The sequence below is a fragment of the Hydra vulgaris genome, chromosome 12 (genome assembly GCF_038396675.1).
Source record: "Hydra vulgaris chromosome 12, alternate assembly HydraT2T_AEP".
Classification (NCBI taxonomy): domain Eukaryota; kingdom Metazoa; phylum Cnidaria; class Hydrozoa; order Anthoathecata; family Hydridae; genus Hydra; species Hydra vulgaris.
In genome coordinates, this window is record NC_088931.1 from 49,101,773 (window position 1) to 49,122,419 (window position 20,647).

At 27.6% G+C, this 20,647-nt stretch overlaps 1 protein-coding gene across 2 annotated transcripts; it reads right to left on the reverse strand.

Annotated features, from left to right (window-relative positions):
* Positions 1 to 450: 450 nt before the first annotated feature.
* Positions 451 to 20,640, reverse strand: LOC100213236 (uncharacterized). Of its 2 annotated transcripts, none has more exons than XM_065813553.1 (8): positions 20,471 to 20,640; positions 11,113 to 11,187; positions 10,260 to 10,754; positions 9,117 to 9,336; positions 8,632 to 8,890; positions 2,150 to 2,303; positions 1,605 to 1,798; positions 451 to 1,317 (listed from the first exon to the last, which is right to left on the reverse strand). In XM_065813553.1, the coding sequence occupies exons 2-8, from the start codon at positions 11,159 to 11,161 to the stop codon at positions 889 to 891; spliced, it is 1,800 nt and encodes a 599-aa protein (XP_065669625.1). In that variant the 5' UTR covers positions 11,162 to 11,187; positions 20,471 to 20,640; the 3' UTR covers positions 451 to 888. The 2 variants fall into 2 exon arrangements, with proteins under 2 accessions (XP_065669625.1, XP_065669626.1); XM_065813554.1 differs by lacking the exon at positions 20,471 to 20,640 and adding an exon at positions 19,751 to 19,919.
* Positions 20,641 to 20,647: the final 7 nt, after the last annotated feature.

Genomic DNA, 20,647 nt, shown 5'->3' on the forward strand with positions numbered 1-20,647 from the left:
TAAAAAAAGCTTATTTTTAACTACTTTCTCCAAAAAACCAAACCGTTATTTGAACCCTTTGAAGAAAAACGTAAAACTAAATCATACCTAACAGGAAAAACTTATTCAGGGGTATCATCCGTTGCTAATAATTATAGAAACAAACAAAAAAAGACAAAAACGAAAAAGTGCTACATAAAAACATAAAAAGAATTAAGTATCATTGGAATAGCTAATGTTGGATTTCAGAATAACCACTTTGAGGGTTAAAAATCTTTATTTTTTTGCCATCTTTTTTGACTTGTCTGCATCAATTTTTTGAACCATTTGTTATATATGTTATGTTTATTTATATTTATTACTCCATTATATATAGCATTAAAAGTTAATATTTTCATTAACAAATGAGTTAAGGGACATTTAGAACAAAAAAGTATAAACAAATTTAAAGACCATTTTAAATATAAAAAATTTTTAAAACTAATATAGTTCTTTAAAAGCATTTCAACAATTACAAAATAAAATATACTTGCGTTTAAAAAACTTGATTAAACAAGTAAACTCACTTAAACAACACATACACAATCATCTGATTTAAATTCATAAAAAGTTTTTCAAAAAATATTTACATATTTTAATAAAAATAATAGTCTCTATCACATATTACATATTATTATTGAGTACATTTAAGCTTAAGTCTTAAGTTTAAACTTTTAGATTATTACAAAATTGACATTAATCGAAACAAAAAAAAGAAAAAAGCAAAACAATTCTAAATTGAACCAGTATTTGTCAGGTCGTCTAAAAACAGTAAAAAAAAAAAAATTTTAAAGCATGGTGCCGTTAGGGTAGCGCAAAAAGAGTTAACTTAGTTAATTCACAAAATATTCTATAAGAAACATAAAAAAATTAAGAGTCTTTTCCTCGTTCGTGTCTCCTTTTATGATTCCAATAATGTCTTTGTTGTTTTAAAAATAAGAGCTCTAAACCTGACTTTAACTCTGAGTCTGGTAAAAGTTGATCTTCTACTAGTTCTTCATCGCATTCAAAATCAGACCAATGGTCTTCGTTGTCAGTGTAAACTGAAACGCTACCGTGTTCGCTCTCACTGTCATCATCTTTTTGATTAGGTCGGTGAGTTGACTCACTTTTTTCTATTTCAATTATCGGTTTGACATCCGGAGACAAATGTTCTTGACATACACTTTTTAGCGGTATATTACTTTCTTTAACAACAACAATACGAACTATAATTATTATCGTTATACCAAGAACTAAGCTTCCCAGGACTATTCCAATTATTACAGCAAATGGACTTGTTTTACCACTTACTGGTACCTACAAATATATAAAAGTAATTTTTTATTTGAAAAATGGGAAACCAATAAAATCCTTAATTATTTGGAATTCCTTTGAGAAAAATGAGCACCTGTGTCGCGTGAGTTGAAACTTTTTTTGTTTGATAAAGTTGAAATTTTAGCAAAGTATAATCTTACAAAAATTAAAATACAAAAAAAAAAGAATTTACTTTTGTCACAACATTTCGCTTGATTTAAGAAATTTTATTTATTTATAAAGGTAAAAAAAAAAAAAAAAGTTAAAAGAAATAACAAACAATAAAGTACCTTAATTGTTTTGATAATGGTTTTAGTTCGTTCCTTTTTTGCAGAGCTGTCCTCTTCGCCACCTGTGGCTTTTAAAAATGCTTTCATCATTTCTTCACTTTGTCGCACAGTTTCCTGATCAAGCTCTGCACTATTTCGAGAGTCTTCTTCTTCCAGATTAGCAAGAAGGGATGGTTCAGCATTGTATGAAACAACTAAAAACAATTATTGCAATATTTATATTTTACAGTATTTTTTTTTTTTGATAAATATATTTTAAATTTCAAAACGTTTTTAAAAAAATTATTTTATGTAATTAAAGAGTTTCAAAGACAACTGGTAATTTTTTTGTCTTATTTTTCTATTATCTCTGTGATTCAGCAATAAACTCAAATAAAATTTAATTATATATAAACTAAAATCTAATTATAATTAGATTATTAACTATGCTTTTAGTTGCATCCCTTACTTAGTTTAGAGGAAGTGAATGTAATGATTGTAGTGAAAATCCTAGCAACAATTAAAAATTTTACACTTATTCAATGAATAATAGATAATAAGCGTACCACGTTTACTTGGTTCATAATAACATAAAAATAACATGTGGTCTTTTTGAAACTTATGTATTCCATAAGGATAAAATCCTGACTCATAGTCTGTGTTTCCATGATCTTCATCATCAAACTTAATAAACTCACTTGTTGACTTCATGTTTAAAACCTTAAAATATAAATTTTAAATCAATATAAAATACAAATTTACAATCAATTTTTATTTAGATTGGGACAGGATGATACATGGTGCACCATAAAATAAAGTGATTATATAAGCATATAAAAGTTTTATGAAAAATTCTTCCGATGTGTAATCAGTTTCAACTAGATGTATTGTTTAACGCAAAACATGTCAACATGTGAGAGGTGCATATTCATGTTTTAATGTTGGAAAGTAAATGATTATTTTTAGGAGTTGTTGAATTTTACAGTATATTATTTAATGTGTCATTTGGTAAGGACAATTTTTTAAAGTACTTTTTACTATTCTAAGCATTATTGAACGACACACCATGAGTTCTTCAATGTAATATATAAGTTCTTCAATGTAATATATAAGTTTTTCAGTGTAATATATGAGTTCTTCAATGTAATATATAAGTTCTTCAATGTAATATATAAGTTTTTCAGTGTAATATATGAGTTCTTCAATGTAATATATAAGTTCTTCAATGTAATATATAAGTTCTTCAATGTAATATATAAGTTTTTCAGTGTAATATATAAGTTCTTCAATGTAATATATAAGTTCTTCAATGTAATATATAAGTTTTTCAGTGTAATATATGAGTTCTTCAATGTAATATATAAGTTCTTCAATGTAATATATAAGTTCTTCAATGTAATATATAAGTTTTTCAGTGTAATATATAAGTTCTTCAATGTAATATATAAGTTCTTCAATGTAATATATAAGTTTTTCAGTGTAATATATAAGTTCTTCAATGTAATATATAAGTTTTTCAATGTAATATATAAGTTTTTCAGTGTAATATATGAGTTCTTCAATGTAATATATAAGTTCTTCAATGTAATATATAAGTTTTTCAGTGTAATATATAAGTTCTTCATTGTAATATATAAGTTCTTCAATGTAATATATAAGTTCTTCAATGTAATATATAAGTTTTTCAGTGTAATATATAAGTTCTTCAATGTAATATATAAGTTTTTCAATGTAATATATAAGTTTTTCAGTGTAATATATGAGTTCTTCAATGTAATATATAAGTTCTTCAATGTAATATATAAGTTTTTCAGTGTAATATATGAGTTCTTCAATGTAATATATAAGTTCTTCAATGTAATATATAAGTTCTTCAATGTAATATATAAGTTTTTCAGTGTAATATATAAGTTCTTCAATGTAATATATAAGTTCTTCAATGTAATATATAAGTTTTTCAGTGTAATATATAAGTTCTTCAATGTAATATATAAGTTTTTCAATGTAATATATAAGTTTTTCAGTGTAATATATGAGTTCTTCAATGTAATATATAAGTTCTTCAATGTAATATATAAGTTTTTCAGTGTAATATATAAGTTCTTCAATGTAATATATAAGTTCTTCAATGTAATATATAAGTTCTTCAATGTAATATATAAGTTCTTCAATGTAATATATAAGTTCTTCAATGTAATATATAAGTTCTTCAATGTAATATATAAGTTTTTCAGTGTAATATATGAGTTCTTCAATGTAATATATAAGTTCTTCAATGTAATATATAAGTTTTTCAGTGTAATATATGAGTTCTTCAATGTAATATATAAGTTCTTCAATGTAATATATAAGTTCTTCAATGTAATATATAAGTTTTTCAGTGTAATATATAAGTTCTTCAATGTAATATATAAGTTCTTCAATGTAATATATAAGTTTTTCAGTGTAATATATAAGTTCTTCAATGTAATATATAAGTTTTTCAGTGTAATATATAAGTTCTTCAGTGTAATATATAAGTTCTTCAATGTAATATATAAGTTTTTCAGTGTAATATATAAGTTCTTCAATGTAATATATAAGTTTTTCAGTGTAATATATAAGTTCTTCAGTGTAATATATAAGTTCTTCAATGTAATATATAAGTTCTTTAGTGTAATATATGAGTTCTTCAGTGTAATATATAAGTTCTTCAATGTAATATATAAGTTCTTTAGTGTAATATATGAGTTCTTCAGTGTAATATATAAGTTCTTCAGTGTAATATATAAGTTCTTCAGTGTAATATATAAGTTCTTCAGTGTAATATATAAGTTCTTCAGTGTAATATATAAGTTCTTCAGTGTAATATATAAGTTCTTCAATGTATTATATGAGTTCTTCAATGTAATATATAAGTTCTTCAGTGTAATATATAAGTTCTTCAGTGTAATATATAAGTTCTTCAATGTAATATATAAGTTCTTTAGTGTAATATATGAGTTCTTCAATGTAATATATAAGTTCTTCAGTGTAATATATAAGTTCTTCAGTGTAATATATACGTTCTTCAGTGTAATATATAAGTTCTTGAGTGTAATATATGAGTTCTTCAATGTAATATATAAATTCTTCAGTATAATATATAAGTTCTTCAGTGTAACATATGAGCTCTTCAGTGTAATATATGAGCTCTTCAGTGTAATATATAAGTTCTTCAGTGTAATATATAAGTTCTTTAGTGTAATATATAAGTTCTTCAGTGTAATGTATGAGCTCTTCAGTATAATATATGAGGCTTTTAGAGTAATAAACATTTAATGTTATTATATTTAAAAAAGCAAAAACCACAAGAGAGGGTTGTAACCACAACTAAAGCCTCCTCAACTGTAATAGCCTTCATGGTCTTGAGGAGGTGAATTGAAATAAAAAAACAAAACAAAAAAAACAAATATACAATAGAATTTTATAAATATTTTTGGGGCGCCTTATAATTTTGTCATGCAGGGATTATTATCATATTTTATAATTATATTGTCAGGTCAGGTTATCCTGCTACTTTCAACATGTAACCCAGTATAGCCTGTTTCATGTCCTGCTGCCTTGTATGATACACTTTTTTAGGCAAAAGCTAGGGTATGCCAACTCTGACTTAACACACCCCCTGCTTTGGGGCTCTTGGTTGAGTAAAGGCTAGAGATGGTGTCTCAATACATATAAAAATACTTATTTTGGCTGATGTTGAATGCATTCTGGCTATTGTCTTTTAGAAAGCCTCCGAGGCAAAGACTTAGGGAGTAAACATATTTTACCTGTTGACTAGCTTCTCACCCCTTCCTCATCTATTAGGATGGAGTAGATGTATTTATAATACATTGTTTCCAGTTTAGGATGTTGAATGCTAGATCTTGACTCATTGTGTGGGTTTTGCTTGTGTCTCTGTTTTTATGACTAGGCAACTCATTTTACTATATCCTAATGAGGGTACAGCTCTAAAACTCAGTTCTATGGTTCTGAGGCCGGCTTGTAGTCAGGTTTCCCAAACTCTGTGGTAGCTCTCAGAGAGGCTGATTCCTTCAACAGCTGTAAAGTATCAGAGTACTAATAATGCCATGCTGCGCATGGTTGGTGTTCCTGTTTGTACTTTTGATGTGCATTGTGGAGGCCACATTTTGCCTCCACAATGCACATTTATAGAAATCTTTTATTCCTTCTAGGCGATTCCAAGTTAAGCCCCAGTCTTTTCCGTGGTTTTCATCTCATTGTGCTGCTGCAATTTCCAATGGTAACCATTGCTTCCATATCTATTACCAAAACAATTCTCCAGAAAACATAGGCCTTTTTACTACTGCTAGAAACCATTGTAAAAAGGGTTCATCTAATGCCAAAGCCTGGCATTCTCAGGTCCAAATATGTCGTTTCTCCTCTCTTGCATGGTTCAGATTTTGTTACCTCACCTAAAGACAAAGCTAAATTGTTGGCTCATCAATCTCATCTCTTGATTCCACTAATCACATTCTATCTGAAACAGCCAACAAACAGGTGGATCCATTGCTTAAATTACAAACATTGCTTGACATTCTTATTACTCCAGCTTCTGTACCTAAAGTGATCTCTTGCTTAGCCTTTTCTACAGTTTATGGTCTGGACAACATACCTGTTATAGTCTTGCAGAAGTGTTTTCTGGAACTGTCATCTATAGTTTCAAAACTATTTAACAAGTGTTTATCAGAGTCTTGTTTTCTAGCCTGCTGGAAAGTGGCATCATTATACCTATTTTCAAAAATTCTGGAGAGCAATCTTGTCTACTAGCCTCCCATTAGTCTTCTTATTATTAAGTTTTTAAATTTTAATTTTAAATAAGGTCTTAGCCAAGAATATTAAAAACATCTTAACTTATAATTGATATATATTAAGAACACTCATTTCCAATAAAAAAGATCTGGTATGATTATAACAATCTTTAAAAGTTATAAAACATGCTAGATGCTTCTGTTGCCTATAAAGAGGATCTTATTTTTTTAACATTACCCAATGCAATATTTGCAATATAAATAATTAACAAACACCTAATCTCTTGAATCTAAAAATTTACTTTCTGATCATCAATATGGATTTTAATAATCTCATTCTACTGCTGATTTAATGGTAATAACCAATAGATTGTATTGTACATTAGATAGATAAAAGTATAAAAGTAGTCCTTGATGGACAAAACTCTTCTTCATTTCCTGTAACTTCAGAGGTTCCTTGAGATTCCATCCGTGACCCTAAACTTTTTTAAATTTACAATAACAATATCTTCTTACATCTAAGGTGGCATTATTAACTAATGAAACTACCAAATGTTCTTATCTTGATAAGAAGCCAACACTCTCTGATTGTTTGAAGGGGGTATTTGTTCTTGAATAGGATCTCACTTCTGCTCAGAATTGTTAACAAGGCCAAGCCCACACGTTACAAGGCCAAGGCCAAAAGTTACAAGGCCAAGGACAAGGTCAAGGCCAACAGTTTTAAGGTCAAGGTCGAGATTAAGAATTTGAAGGCCAAGGCCTACGCAAACATTTTCAAGACCAAAGACTTCAATTTTAGCCTTACATCAAGGCCAATTATTAACAAAACTGTAAGTAGCAAGTACTGTGACAATAAAACCACATTTTTGTAAAAATAGACCAAAGGTATGTGCAGAATTCAACAAAATCAATAAGAAAATATGTATTTTTTTAAAGGCCAAGGCCAAGACCAAGACCAAGGCCAAGGCCAACAATTTCAAGACCAAAACCAAAGCCTCAATTTTTGGCCTTAAGGCTAAGCCAAGGTCAAGGACTAACAACTCTGCCTCTGCTACTCCCAACGATAAGGAAAAACCTTTTTTCTAATTTGGTTTTTTCTTAATCTAATGGCCATATGCTTCCTGCTTGCAGTCCAGACAACATTACTGTCATAGTCCTACAAAAGTGTTCTCCAGAATTCTCTTCAATTCTCTCTAAACTATTTAATAAGTGCTTGACTGAATCTTGTTTTTCTGCTTGCTGTGAAAATTGCGTCTGTGGTTCCAATTTTTAAAAACTCAGGAGAACATTCTGACTCCACTAACTATTGTCCGATCAGTCTCTTCTCTATTATTAGCAAGGTATTTAAGTCTTGATCAACAAATTTCCAATATCTTATCTTGAGTCTAATACTTTCTGCATGACATTAAATATGGTTTTCAATCTTCTTGTTTGGCTGACTTCTGTGACTGAAAAATTCTATCATGTATTAGATGGAAAAATTGTGCATTAGAATGCAAAGTTAGCATCTGCTAAGCTTGGTTCTCTTTATTGTGCTCGCCATTATTTTACTTCTGATTCCATCTTCTACATCTACAAATCTCTTATTCGTCCCTGTATAGAATACTATTATCATATTTGTACTTATTCTTTTAATGATCCAAAAGTGCTTTGTAAACATAGTTAGACCTGCTTTATAAGTCAAGCTTGAGCCTTTCTCCCATCTTCATAAAGCATCTCTTTCTCTTTTCTACAAATACTATCATGGTTGCTGCTCAAAAGAGCTATTATCTCTAGTTCCATCAACCAAAACTTATTCTTGCTTGACTTGTTGCATCCTTTTACTGCATCTGTCCCTGGATGCTCTAAAAACTTTTATTTGTCTAGTTTTTTTCCTGCAATAGTAATAGCTGTAAAACAACAATAATGTATCAATAATAATATTAATATTAATAAATTGAATGCTATAAAACTTTGCCTATCCTAGTTTTCCTGACTCATACAACCTACAACTTTTAAAGTCTTCTGTCAGCCATTTCCTTGTTCTTTAACTTTATTCTTTAGGGTTAAAGAAAAATATCCCAATTTAATAGTGGTTGTTTGCAATCTTGTTGGGAGTGAATTAATTTACAAAAAAATACAACAATATTAATATCAATAGCAATAAAACAACAATAATGCATTAATAATAATATTAATATTTATAAATAATAATATTAATAATAATAAATAATAAATGTAATAGAATATTTACTTTACTTTTAAAACGGATTCAATCTCAAAAAGAAAAAGTTTACCCTTTGACATTTGATTGATTCGTATGCAAATAGAAAAAATGGTTTTTTAGCTGGTAAAGAAATTTGAGTTTCTGTGTTTCCAGCAGTACTACAACAAAAGTATATTTTAGTATCATCTGTGTACTGTCCTTCAGGCAATGCACCACCTTTATCATTTTGGTTGTCAGTATTCTCATCATCCCAAATGACAAAACCTTCTTTAAGGTTTAAGGGGCAGGATGGTCCCCTTTTGTAAATACAATACTTCCCATTTGGCCAGCTAAAAAAAAAATTTTAAAAAATTGATAAAAAAAGGAACAAAATAACAAGATTGCATATATTTAGAAAGATATGTTGATTGGCCAAATTATGCATGCAATTGAGTCAATGTTTGTCAGTTATTTTTATAGATTGGTATTTACTAACAATTTTTAACAGAGTCTTCATAAGATTTTTACTTTCCTTTTAACCATTTTACCTGGAAATATTTAATAACAAATACTCACTTCCCCTCTCCTTCAGGTTCATCTTTAATACAAAATTCATGACTTATCCCATCTTCAGAGAAGTTAGCAGCTAAATGAAAAAAATCAGATCGTTGATTTTCTGTACCATCATCTTCTGTGTCATGATAGCGAAAGCCTGTTTTCCATTTAAAACCATAAGTATTAGGACAACCATACGTAGACTTTGGAAGTCCATAAGTTCCCTTTGGCCAAGTACTCACTAAATATAAAAAAACAACTTTAAAATCTTTTCTTCGCAAAAAATGTCATTCGTGTAAAACTTCAAGTAAAAATATATTAAAACTTTGATTTGCTATCATAATTTCATTTAAAAAATAATTATTTTATAAATTACACTCTAAAAAATTTTAAAAGTGACTCTTACAGCTACATAAGCAAAAAATAATTCTAGTTAAAAAAAACACTTCGAAACAATTTTTTTTAAACATAGGTTAAAAGTTAAATTATAAAAGTTATAAAAATAAATAAATTAAAAAAATAAAATAGTTATAAAAAAGGTAAAATTAAAATAGCTAGAATAATAATTTTATTTTACAAAATAAATTGAAAAAAATATAAAATATATTTTTTAGTGTTATTTAAATACTGAGACACAACATAAGATATGGGAAAAGTTACTTAATTTTATGAAAGTATGTAAAAAGATACCATAAATCAAAAAGTTCTGCCTTATACACCTTTATCTACATTTAAAATTAAAAAAGAAAAAAACTAAAATTATACAGAGAACACAAAGAAAAAAAATTATTTAAATATATGTTGATATAAACATATGTTTTATATGTTAACAAATTTATAAAAAATTACAGATACTATTTTATATTTTATCAATTTATGTGCACTTCCTTACAATTCTCCCTATTTTCAGATAAAGCCCATACTTTTTTTTTTTTTGCAAAAAATTGCTCTAGGGAAAGACTTAAATGAAAAAAAATCCATTTCCTTTTAAGAAAATTTATATACATATATTTTTTAATTTATTTGGTCATTATAAAAAAGAATACAATAGTGTGTTATATAAATAAAATCTTCATGACCAAAAGAAAACAAAGAAAGCTTTTTAAATTTTTTTTTTGTGCTAATCTGATTTTAAAGATTTAGGAATAAAATTCTGAAAATTACCTTCTGTTATGGGGCTATCTTCTTCCTCACCACTGGCACTACCTTCATTTATGGTTTTTTCTGTTGGTACAACATGTGAAGAAATTTTAACCAAAGACATTTCTTTTTCTTCTCTACTATTTACATTTTCTTCACTTTGGTGTGAATTTCTACCGTGAGGAGCTTTCGTTACCTCATCTTCGTCATTTTTTTTTTTTGTTAAAGTTACTCTTTGCTCAACAAATATTGTTTTAGTATAATTTTCAGGAACTTTTTCTGTTAAACTTCTAGTAGCTTTTTTACTAATACTATTCTCTAAAGATTGTGCATTTTTTATAATTTCTGCAAAACCCTTGTCAGGATCTTCTCCAAACTCATCATTACGAAAGTGAAATCCTGACTGGAGTCCGACATCAGACCTTCCTTTATCAGATGTAATTCTTTTATGCCGAACAGGAGATTTACTGTCTTGATAAGTATTTGAAAAGTAACTCAGTAATGATGTTATTACACTACCTGTAAAAATTAATGTTGAAAGTTCTTAAAATTCCATAATAACACATCCAACTAAATGTTAAAAACTTTTAACTCAACTTGTAAAATTTTAAAAATTTAGCTACACTAACTAAATATAAACTACTAAATGTGTTACTTAGCAAAAGGCTTTTTGGTGGATTTAAGTCTGTTATGGATATAAATATTTATTTTATTAATATATTCTACACATTTATATTAATACTAAAACTTGAATTTTTAAAAAGCTAGCCTTTAATCCAGACACTTTTTCAGCAAAGAAAAAAAAACTGAAGCCCTAGCACAATACTTTGCCACAAAAAAAAAAATAAAAAAAAATATGAGAGTTGTTAATACTCACCTTGAACAAGAGCACATGATAACATAAACAAAAGTATTAATTTAACCATTTTCAATGAAACACATCTTCGATTGTCTAAGAATAAAGTAAGGAATACATTTAAAGAAATGTTTTCAATCCCCAAACAGTACAAAAAAAAAAAAGAAAAGTGAATTACGTTATAATTTATATTGATGCTTACATTGACATAAACATCAAGGTGTTTTACATTGATAAACATCAAAGGTGTTATATTTTTAGAATGCTCCAGTCCAAACATTTGTTAATATATTTATTGACCAGCAGTCAAATTTTTTTTCAGTAATTTAAATGAGTTTTAAAAATTGTTATAAAATTTATACTTTTTGTTTTTAAACAAAATTTAGTTGCCTTTATTTTCCTTTGTAATTTCCATATTTGATATAAACTATGATTAATAGTTCAACTTTTTTGTTAATCTAGTTGAGCTAAATCTAAAACTTCAGAACATGGCAAGAAATGATTGAACTTGAAGTAAATTTCGTTTTGCTTGATCTGGACTGCTTATTTACTTAAAAGGAATATTTGTAACAATTTTTTAGAAACGATGTAAACAATAAACAATTGAACAAAATACATAATTAAAATTAGAAATTAAATTCCTATAAGATATAAAGAAATTTATTGGAAACAATAAAATATTATTTCTTATTTATTCTATATAATAAAATATATTGTTTAAAACCTTCAAACAAAATATATTTAAGAATTTAGCACTTAAAGTTACTTATAACTAAAAATTCTGAGTTAAAAGCTTAAAAAAACAAGAAAGAGCATGTCCAACTATGTTTACAAAGCGTTTTTGCACTTTGTTTAAAATTAAAAGGGCATCATTTGAAGATCTGCTCCAGATATGGCAACAGTATTCCATATAAGGGCGGATTAGAGATTTATAGAGATAAAGGATAGAATCTGGAGTAGGAAAGTGGTTAACAAAATAAAGAGGTGCAACCTTAGCAGATAATAATTTTGAAATGGATTTAATATATTGTTTCCAAGAAAGATTAGAATTAAGAGTTAATCCTAGAAAACGAAGGGTAGATGACTCATTGAGTCATCTACCCTTTGTTTCATTGAGACTCATGTAAATTAAAAAAAGTATAGAGCCAAGGATAGAACCTTAAGGAACCCTTGAAGAAGAGTATTTGTGATAATAAGAAGACTAATGGGACCCTAGTTAGACAAGTCGGATGGTCCTCCAGAATTCTTGAAAATAAGGATAACAGATGCTGCTTTCCAGCTGGCTGGAAAACAAGACTCTCATAAGCACTTGTTAAATAATTTTGAAAGTATAGAGGATATCTCTGAAGAACACTTACAATAAGACAATAACAGATATGTTATCTAGACCACAAGCTGTAGAAGAATCTAAGCAGGAAGAGTCTAAATAAGAAGCACCTAAATGTGGAAGCATGCTTCAAAGCTTTAGATGGGTTTCTATGATGCTGTTTTTTTACTTAAGCATGACATTATGGAAGAGTTGAAGCAATTACAAAAAAAAATAAAGAAGGAAAAGATCACTCCGGTCTGCAGTTTAACATAAGATAATAACAAAACAAAACTATTTTAAATGTAGTAACTAAATATTAGGCACAAAAAATTTAATAAAATTTAGCAGTGGCTTTGTAACATACTGAACATGTAACATATAGATATATTTTGACATTTTTTCAAAACTAGATTCTTTTCTATGTTCAACTTCTCATCATTCTCTGGTTTTGTTTAATTCTATAGTTTTTTTTCTTTATTAAAAATTATCTAATAACACCTATAAAAACTCTGATATTTCAAAATTAGTAATTCAGCTGAGAAATGTTTAAATAAAACCAGAAGTAGTTGAATGCCCTATTAACATTGATTCAGGATACAATAATGACAATTTCTAACCATTCCAGCTTATCATATTAAAATTTGAAAGTATATTTGTCCTTTTAATATAATTTTTTGTTTATTCAATTTAAATTTAATTTAGTTCATAGAATTAAACAAATGAAACAGTATAATATAGTAATAGTATACACTAGACAGTGTATATTGTAAATCATTCTGAAAAAAGGCAGGTTTTATTTAGTCTTTATTTGTCTACAATGAAACAATTTAGGACCACTCTATGCTAATTAAACCAAGTTCATCTTAAAAACTAGTAGCTCATAAGAGTTTACTTCCCTAACAATGATGAAAAGTCCAATTAAAATCATTACCTATAAAAAAAAAATCAGATATTGACAGAGCTATCAAAAAAATACAGTGAGAATGTAAAAAACCAAATTCATGCTTCTACCAAAAGAATGTGTACTCTTAAATGTAAAACATTTTCAAAAAAGGCTTTTATTAACAATTTTAAAAGAATTTCACTTAAAATTTATAAAAAATTTATTGATGTCAAATTTAGGTTTTCTAAGCTTTGTGAACTTGGACTAAAGTGGTTGTTAGAGTCCAACCCTGTTGAAGATGCTTCATGTTTCCACACAGTAGTTTGTGAGTGCTAACAAAATGCAAAACCTTAAGCATTAAAAATACCAGATGTTTCAAACTATGTAAATCTTAAGGCATTAGTCATAGTATGTGACTCAACAAATGTATTGTTTTGATAACTGACAAGATATCAAAGCGCTGAAAAAGCTACTGCTTCCTGTAAAAAAGGTTCTACTTCCTGTGAAAAAGCTACTACTTCCGCTTAAAGCTACTATTTCCGCTAAAAATGCTACTACTTCCTGAAAAAATACTTCCTGTGACTCTTGTGCATGATTTTGCCAAAAAACTTGTCAATAAATAGACTAAATAAAAAACCTCTACATATATAACAAAAAATCAGGCAGTATATTTGCAACATGTAAAAACTACCATGTAGTCATATTTTAAAATTATAATAAAAAAACTAATCAAAGATTAATCAATTTTAGTTAAAAAATGGTAATAACTTATTTTAGCTCACGTTGCAACATCAACAGGATGTTTACTATCTGATTTCTAAATTTCATGGCTAGCTTTTATATTCGTATGTTTCTTTTGCTTTAATATTTGTAAAGTTTCTTTGCATATAAAGCAATATGTGTTGTTATAAAGCTATATGTGTTGTTATATTGCCTAAAAAGGGAAATATTTTATTACTAAATGTATTAATATAAAGCTAAGTATCAATTCTGCTATATTATTACACTGAGGAATAGAAGAAGATGGGGGTGGGGGAAAGAATTGGTGAAAGAATACAATATCCTAGATGAAAATATAAAATAAACTTTGAATGGATTAAAATATCAATATTTCTTTAAAAAAAAAAGGTAATATAGAAGACCAGAAAAAGTTTGAAAACTTAAAAAAAAACATCATTTGAGGTAGCAACACTCCCTGCATCTACCTATTAAGTCAGTCAGTTATGTGCACTTTCTGCATGTTCTACCTATTTATGTCAGTTGATGTATGTACACTCTCTGCATGTTCTACCTATTAAAGTCAGTTGATGTATGTACACTGCCTGCATGTTTTACTTGTTTAAGTTGATGGGTGTACTCAGCTGCAATAACTCCTAAACAAATCATTCAATAAAACAAAAATGAAAAAACAATTAAATAAAACAATCAATAAGAACAGTTGAATATATATATATATATATATATATATATATATATATATATATATATATATATATATATATATATATATATATATATATATATATATATATATATATATATATATATATATATAATTTAAACTATTTATATTCAGATAAAACAATTTTATTTTGATAAAGATTTTTCCATAATCCTCTACCTGTTCACTGTAACTTTGATTTTCTGTTATTTAGACCCAATTTGACCTCAGTGAGGATTAGGGTGAATTACAGGAACACATCAAATTAAAGTTAAAAATGTTTCTTTAAACATTTTTTGAATGGTTCAAAATAGTATAATAAATGTAACAATAATGCTTCACTCTTGTATACTGTTAAATGTTCTAATTAATAACATTCTGAACAAAAGTAACTGAATAGAGAATATGAGTAATATACAAGTAAACTTTAGAGATTAAATCTTAAAGAAGAAAAAAATTGTCACCAAAAGCAACAGTCAATTCAATGAAAGTTTATAAAAAATGTTTTAAACCTGTCTTCTTTTAGTATTTAGTTTAAATACTAAAAAAAAAAAAGTTATAACTAAACTACCACCTCATCAAATAACTTATAAATTTTTTAAGTCGTTTTTTAAGTAACAAATTTTGTATAATCTATAATTGCTAATCAAGCATAATTTTTTAGAATAACTTTTGCTTCAATAGCATTGGTATGAGCTTATTTAACATCACAAGCAACTATTTTTCTAAAATTCAACCCGATTTGCCTAATGGTCTCCTGATTTTTTACAGGCATCTGAATTCCTTGACTTTTATCTGATAAAACAGATACCCTATTGTATTATATTATACTAACTGATGCGATAATATCTAATCAATAACATTAATCATATTTCATACATGCTTGATATTAATAATTAATAATATATAGTATTTGGCTGATCATAAATAATATTTAATTAGGTATTATCACAAACTTTATGTAAATAAGGCATCATGTAGATAAGTATTGTCACTAATTTAAGGAGCTGCCTAATAATTATGCCTCTGGTCATTAAAAATGGTCTCTGGATGTTTGACAAGTTGTTGACAAGGGGGTTATGGGAGGTAAAAATTGACTAAATTGGTAGACATAATTAATAGACAGCCCCTTATGTTAAAATTATACATATCATATTTAACTTTTAAACACCTAAAATACATTTAAGTACAAAGTTGTAAAACTTAAAAATAAATAGGATTAACTTCTGGCAAAATTATTACTCTTGCTTTGGTTCATTATTGTTGATTTTGAGCCTATGAATGTATATCGTCTTATTTTATAGAAATACCACCTTTTTGCTCTTCTGGGAATATACCACCTTATTGCTCTTCTGGGAGTTGTAGCCTATGATTATGCATAACTTACATATACTATGACATGTCACATGTCAAGTATGTGTATAATATGAATAATCATTAAAATCAACCATGTCATATGCATCATAGCATATGCGAAAAATATAAATATATACATTGGCTTCGCTACACACTCGGTGACCCGTAGACCAAACTCTTCTTTATAAAATTCTTTCTGCAACCTCTGCAACCATTAAATAAAGTCGGTGGCCCTTAATCCTATTATAGGCAAGATGGTCCTCTGGACTTAGTCTTTCCCGTGACTACCCGTATGTATTTCTTTTTTATTTTTTAAAATATTTTTTACATCTTAAGCCGTTCGCTAGTAGAATCGTGGAAATCTCAAAACATTAAATTTTAAAAATTTTGTGGCGCATTGGTTAGAGCGCTTGCTTAAGAAGCAGGAGAACGAGGTTCGAAACGAACTCTGGAATATTTTCGCGTCACGGTAAGGAAAAAGGCGTGAACTACTTGTTAAATGCACTTCCGCGGTGGTCTGTGACAAGACCGTTAGGTCTTCTTAGGGTACCCAAGTAACAAATAAAAAAAAAAAAAAAAAGGATGATGAATTAAAATTGCACCATGGATTTTCGGCGCTAATTTAATTTTTTTTACAACAAGCCTCAGTAAAAATTTCAATTAATCAATGCTTACAAAATTATTGTTAATATATATGTGCGAATTTCCATGAAAAGAAAAAAACACATAAATGCTACTGTACCACACACAGTGCCACCGAGAGGGGGGCGAAAGGAACAGTTTGTCCCAGGCAGCAGATATCCAAGGGGCGCCAAATGAAAAAAAGGTTCCTGAAAAGATGGTCCTTCATTTATAATATAACACCACAAATATTTAAAAATCATAAAGAAAGCTAATAACGGCGTTTTTAAAAAGTTCGTAGTTTAAAAAAAATATTGCTGGCTATTAAGCCATGCATTTAAAAAAAGTATGCAAGTCCGTCGTATCACTGGGCTACTAGAGACTTGCTCGTGGTTATCATTGAAAATATTTAATCTATATAATAAGATTTGATAGCAGCAAACTTAATAGTATTGTTAAACATTGTTAATGCAAAATGCATCATTGTAACTTGTAGAAGACTAGAGAGTTTATCGTCAAGTATCTTAATTTAATGGTTTATACGGTCATTATTGTTAAATAATAACGAGCGATGCACATAAATATTTAATACATATCAATAAAACAGTTTAAATAGAGTAAGAGGTTGTTTTTTTTGTTTTTTTTTGAAAGTGACAGAATTATTTATTGTTTTGATTTCTATATTTTTGGATGTTATTTTGTTATAAAGGTACGGACCCCGGTATTAAATAGAGAATCGTGAAAAATTTGTTGTTTTTATTGGTATTGTAAACTTTTTGTTTCTTTTGTGGTGTATCTGTTTGTGTTAATTTGAAAAATGTTATCTGAAAAATGTGACGGCACCAACTAATAAATCACTAACACCCCCACCTTCCTCCCCTATATTTATTAAGGATTATGATTGAGAATATTATGCTGATCATGATTTGCATATAAATATAGATTTTGAAAATCAAAGAATGTATAAATAGCCAATGTATATTATGCGTATATATTTAAAATCCTAATTTAATATGTAAAAACAGCCATAACTAATTTTTTAATTTGAAGAGTACACGGAAAAAAACGAGTCACATTTAAAAAGTTTTGAGAAAGTATATATTAATCATTTATAAAAGTTTTCATATAAAGCATAGAAGTAAATTAGAAAAAATTATTCCTTGATTAATTTATCTGAAGTTTACATTTTTAATAAAATCTTTGTAACTTTTATTAAAAATTTTTTACCTAACTTTATGCAAAGACTTTAAAGACATAAATGATTCATAAATACTTTCTGAAAAGTTTTAAAATGCCGTTTTTTCCCGTACACTCTTCTTTTTTTTAATTTTACTATATCGCAAATTTTTTATATCCGAATTTTCATAAAGATGAAATTTTAATTACTTTATGCTGCAAAAAATTAGGCGTCGTAACTAAAAAAAAAAAAAATTTGTTAAGAGTTTTAAAAAAAAAAGATGAAGCAAATAGCCTATTAGCGTTTTAAATCAAAAAATAAAATCAAGTTCTTAAGAATTCAAAATCACATTAAAGTGTTTTTCTTTTATTTTTAGGTCTATGTTTTTATGTGAGTTTTGATCAACATAAAATTCTCTATCATAATCATCAATAAAAGTAAGAGGTAAGTTAGGTAAGTAGTAGGTAAATTAGCGCTGGATTTTCAGTTCAAGTAATTGAACAACCGAGGCGCTAAAAAATCCTGAAAAACTGAGTTTATGGCTACATATTCATTAAAATGCATATCTTACATAAGAATGTATACCTTTCTTATTAATATGGCGATTAAGATGTTAAGCTTAAGATGTTGCCAAGAACCCAAACACTTGCATTCAACATCAAGTAAAATCGCATATTTACGGTCCCTTTGCATAAGATATTAACAAAATATCTGTTATTGCACGTTCGCAAAAATTAATTTGCATTGAAACCAAAACACCATTTTAAGCCCTGTAAGTTTGGCAACCGGATACAAAAGCAAAGCCCTATAAATAACAAATTTTCAACCAGAATCTTTTCAGCGACGAAGCTCACACGAGTCTTGATGATCTTGACGATAGCGTCATTTATATTCTGACAGTAATGTCAAAAAGCTGAATTGCAGAATATAGGTAGATGAAATTTTAAGGGCAACTGTCAAAATATAATAATAAAAAAAGCTATTTGCAGCTATCTTGCTTTACCCCATTAAATATGAAAATCTAAATATTACTTTTACGAAAATAGGAAAAAATGTAGTAGTAAAACCTAAGCACTTAGGAGACAAATTTTCTATATTAATTGATGCAAAGGTTAAAAAAAGTTGTTTTTTTGTCAAAATTTTGAAATTCAAAACTTTGACAAAAGTCTTTTGCGTTTGACTAAGTTTTGACGGGAAAAAAAGAGATTCTAGAGAAACTTAAAGTGGTACACGAGTTCTTAGCCAAAAAAGGAAAAGAAACCTCATTTAATAATGATATCAGTATCACTGGAATAAAGCTATGTTAGCAGATTACTGCTGGTCTCTGTGTAAGAATGCTGCAGAATTGGCTTAAAAGAGAAATCTTTTAAAATTTCACAAAGGCACCACATGATTCTCTTTTCACCAAACTAACTCCCAAGTATTCGCCTATTAATGTAGAATTATTAGCATTTAGCTAACAAAATATTTACAATGCTCTTTCTATGACATATATTATCTTTATATTTTTCTTCTTTAATGATAACTCCAAACATAACCCAGCGGGCATTTGTTTTTAAAAGTTACGTTCTAAATGTGTTTTAAATGTCTTTTAAACGTCTTCTAAACATTCTTACGTAAAGAACGTTTAAAAGACGTTTTAAAAAAGTTTAGAAGACATTTAGAACGTAACTTTTAAGATTAAATGCCCGTCGGGAAGTTAATTTAAGTAACTATTTGTGATATTTTTATTTATTAAGTTTTAATTGTGTTGCGTCAAAACATTTAAACACTAAAATTGCTATTTAAATTTAAAAAATGTGATATATAATATTAGAAGCTTATATTTATTATACAACTATAAGTTATAATGATCATTTAAAAAAAGTTTACCTTTTAAACTTTACATGAAAATAATGCGTAATTATAAAATAGTTACTACTTTTAATTTTAAGAATATTTATTATCCACCATTTTAAGTAAAGAGCCGTTTGAATTAACAAGACTGAAAGCAACAAGACTCATTTGAAGTCTACTACACACGTTCAATGAATTAAAAAACCTAGTGATTGGTTACTTAAAGGAAGCTATATTTTATTGGTTAATTATAGAAACGCATACTCTCGGTTTTAACAGGTAAATATATCGAGCGAAACGTTCTGTTTTTAGTTCATTGAGTATAAACATTGTCCACTTGCAAAAAGCTTAACACTAACTTAAATATTATGTAGTATTTATTTTTTTATTTTTCATAAATGAATTTAATATTAAACTCTTGTGATTTCACATAAAATTCGATTTTATTCCCAAAACCTTGTTTTTCTTTGTTGATAAGAAAAAATGTCCATCAAATTTAATGTACATTTGGTATCAGAATCCAATTAATTAAAGTTATTTTTTATAGAGTAGAAGCGCTCTTACTAAATTTTTAAATAAAATTTTTACAAGCTTGAATTTAACAGTCGTAAAATGTTCCCCTCATATAACTTATGTCATTTTTTCAAATTAAATCTATTCGGCGTCTAATTGCAAAAAAAATTAGTTTTAAATTATAGCTAAGTAAAAAAAAAATCTTTTACATGGATAAAAGGGTAAAATTGTAAAATAAATTACCTTAATGCTTTTTTAGGCCTCCATAATTGAGGTTTGAATGTTGCAAAAGTTTAAACACCGGCTATTAAAAATAAATAATATCAATTGCAAATTTGATCTCTGCAGATATAATACAAAAGTTGCGCAAAAAAAAATTTGTCCTACGGTTAATGCTCGATGAATCAAAGAAATTACTGA

Bases quoted from the DNA above. Each gene is read 5' to 3' on its own strand.
- LOC100213236 (XM_065813553.1), bottom strand. From the start codon at position 11,161: ATGGTTAAATTAATACTTTTGTTTATGTTATCATGTGCTCTTGTTCAA. The intron at 2,304-8,631 runs GTAAACTTTTTC...TTATATTTTAAG, and splicing joins AATCAATCAAATGTCAAAGG to GTTTTAAACATGAAGTCAAC. The intron at 1,799-2,149 runs GTACGCTTATTA...AATTGTTTTTAG, and splicing joins TTATGAACCAAGTAAACGTG to TTGTTTCATACAATGCTGAA.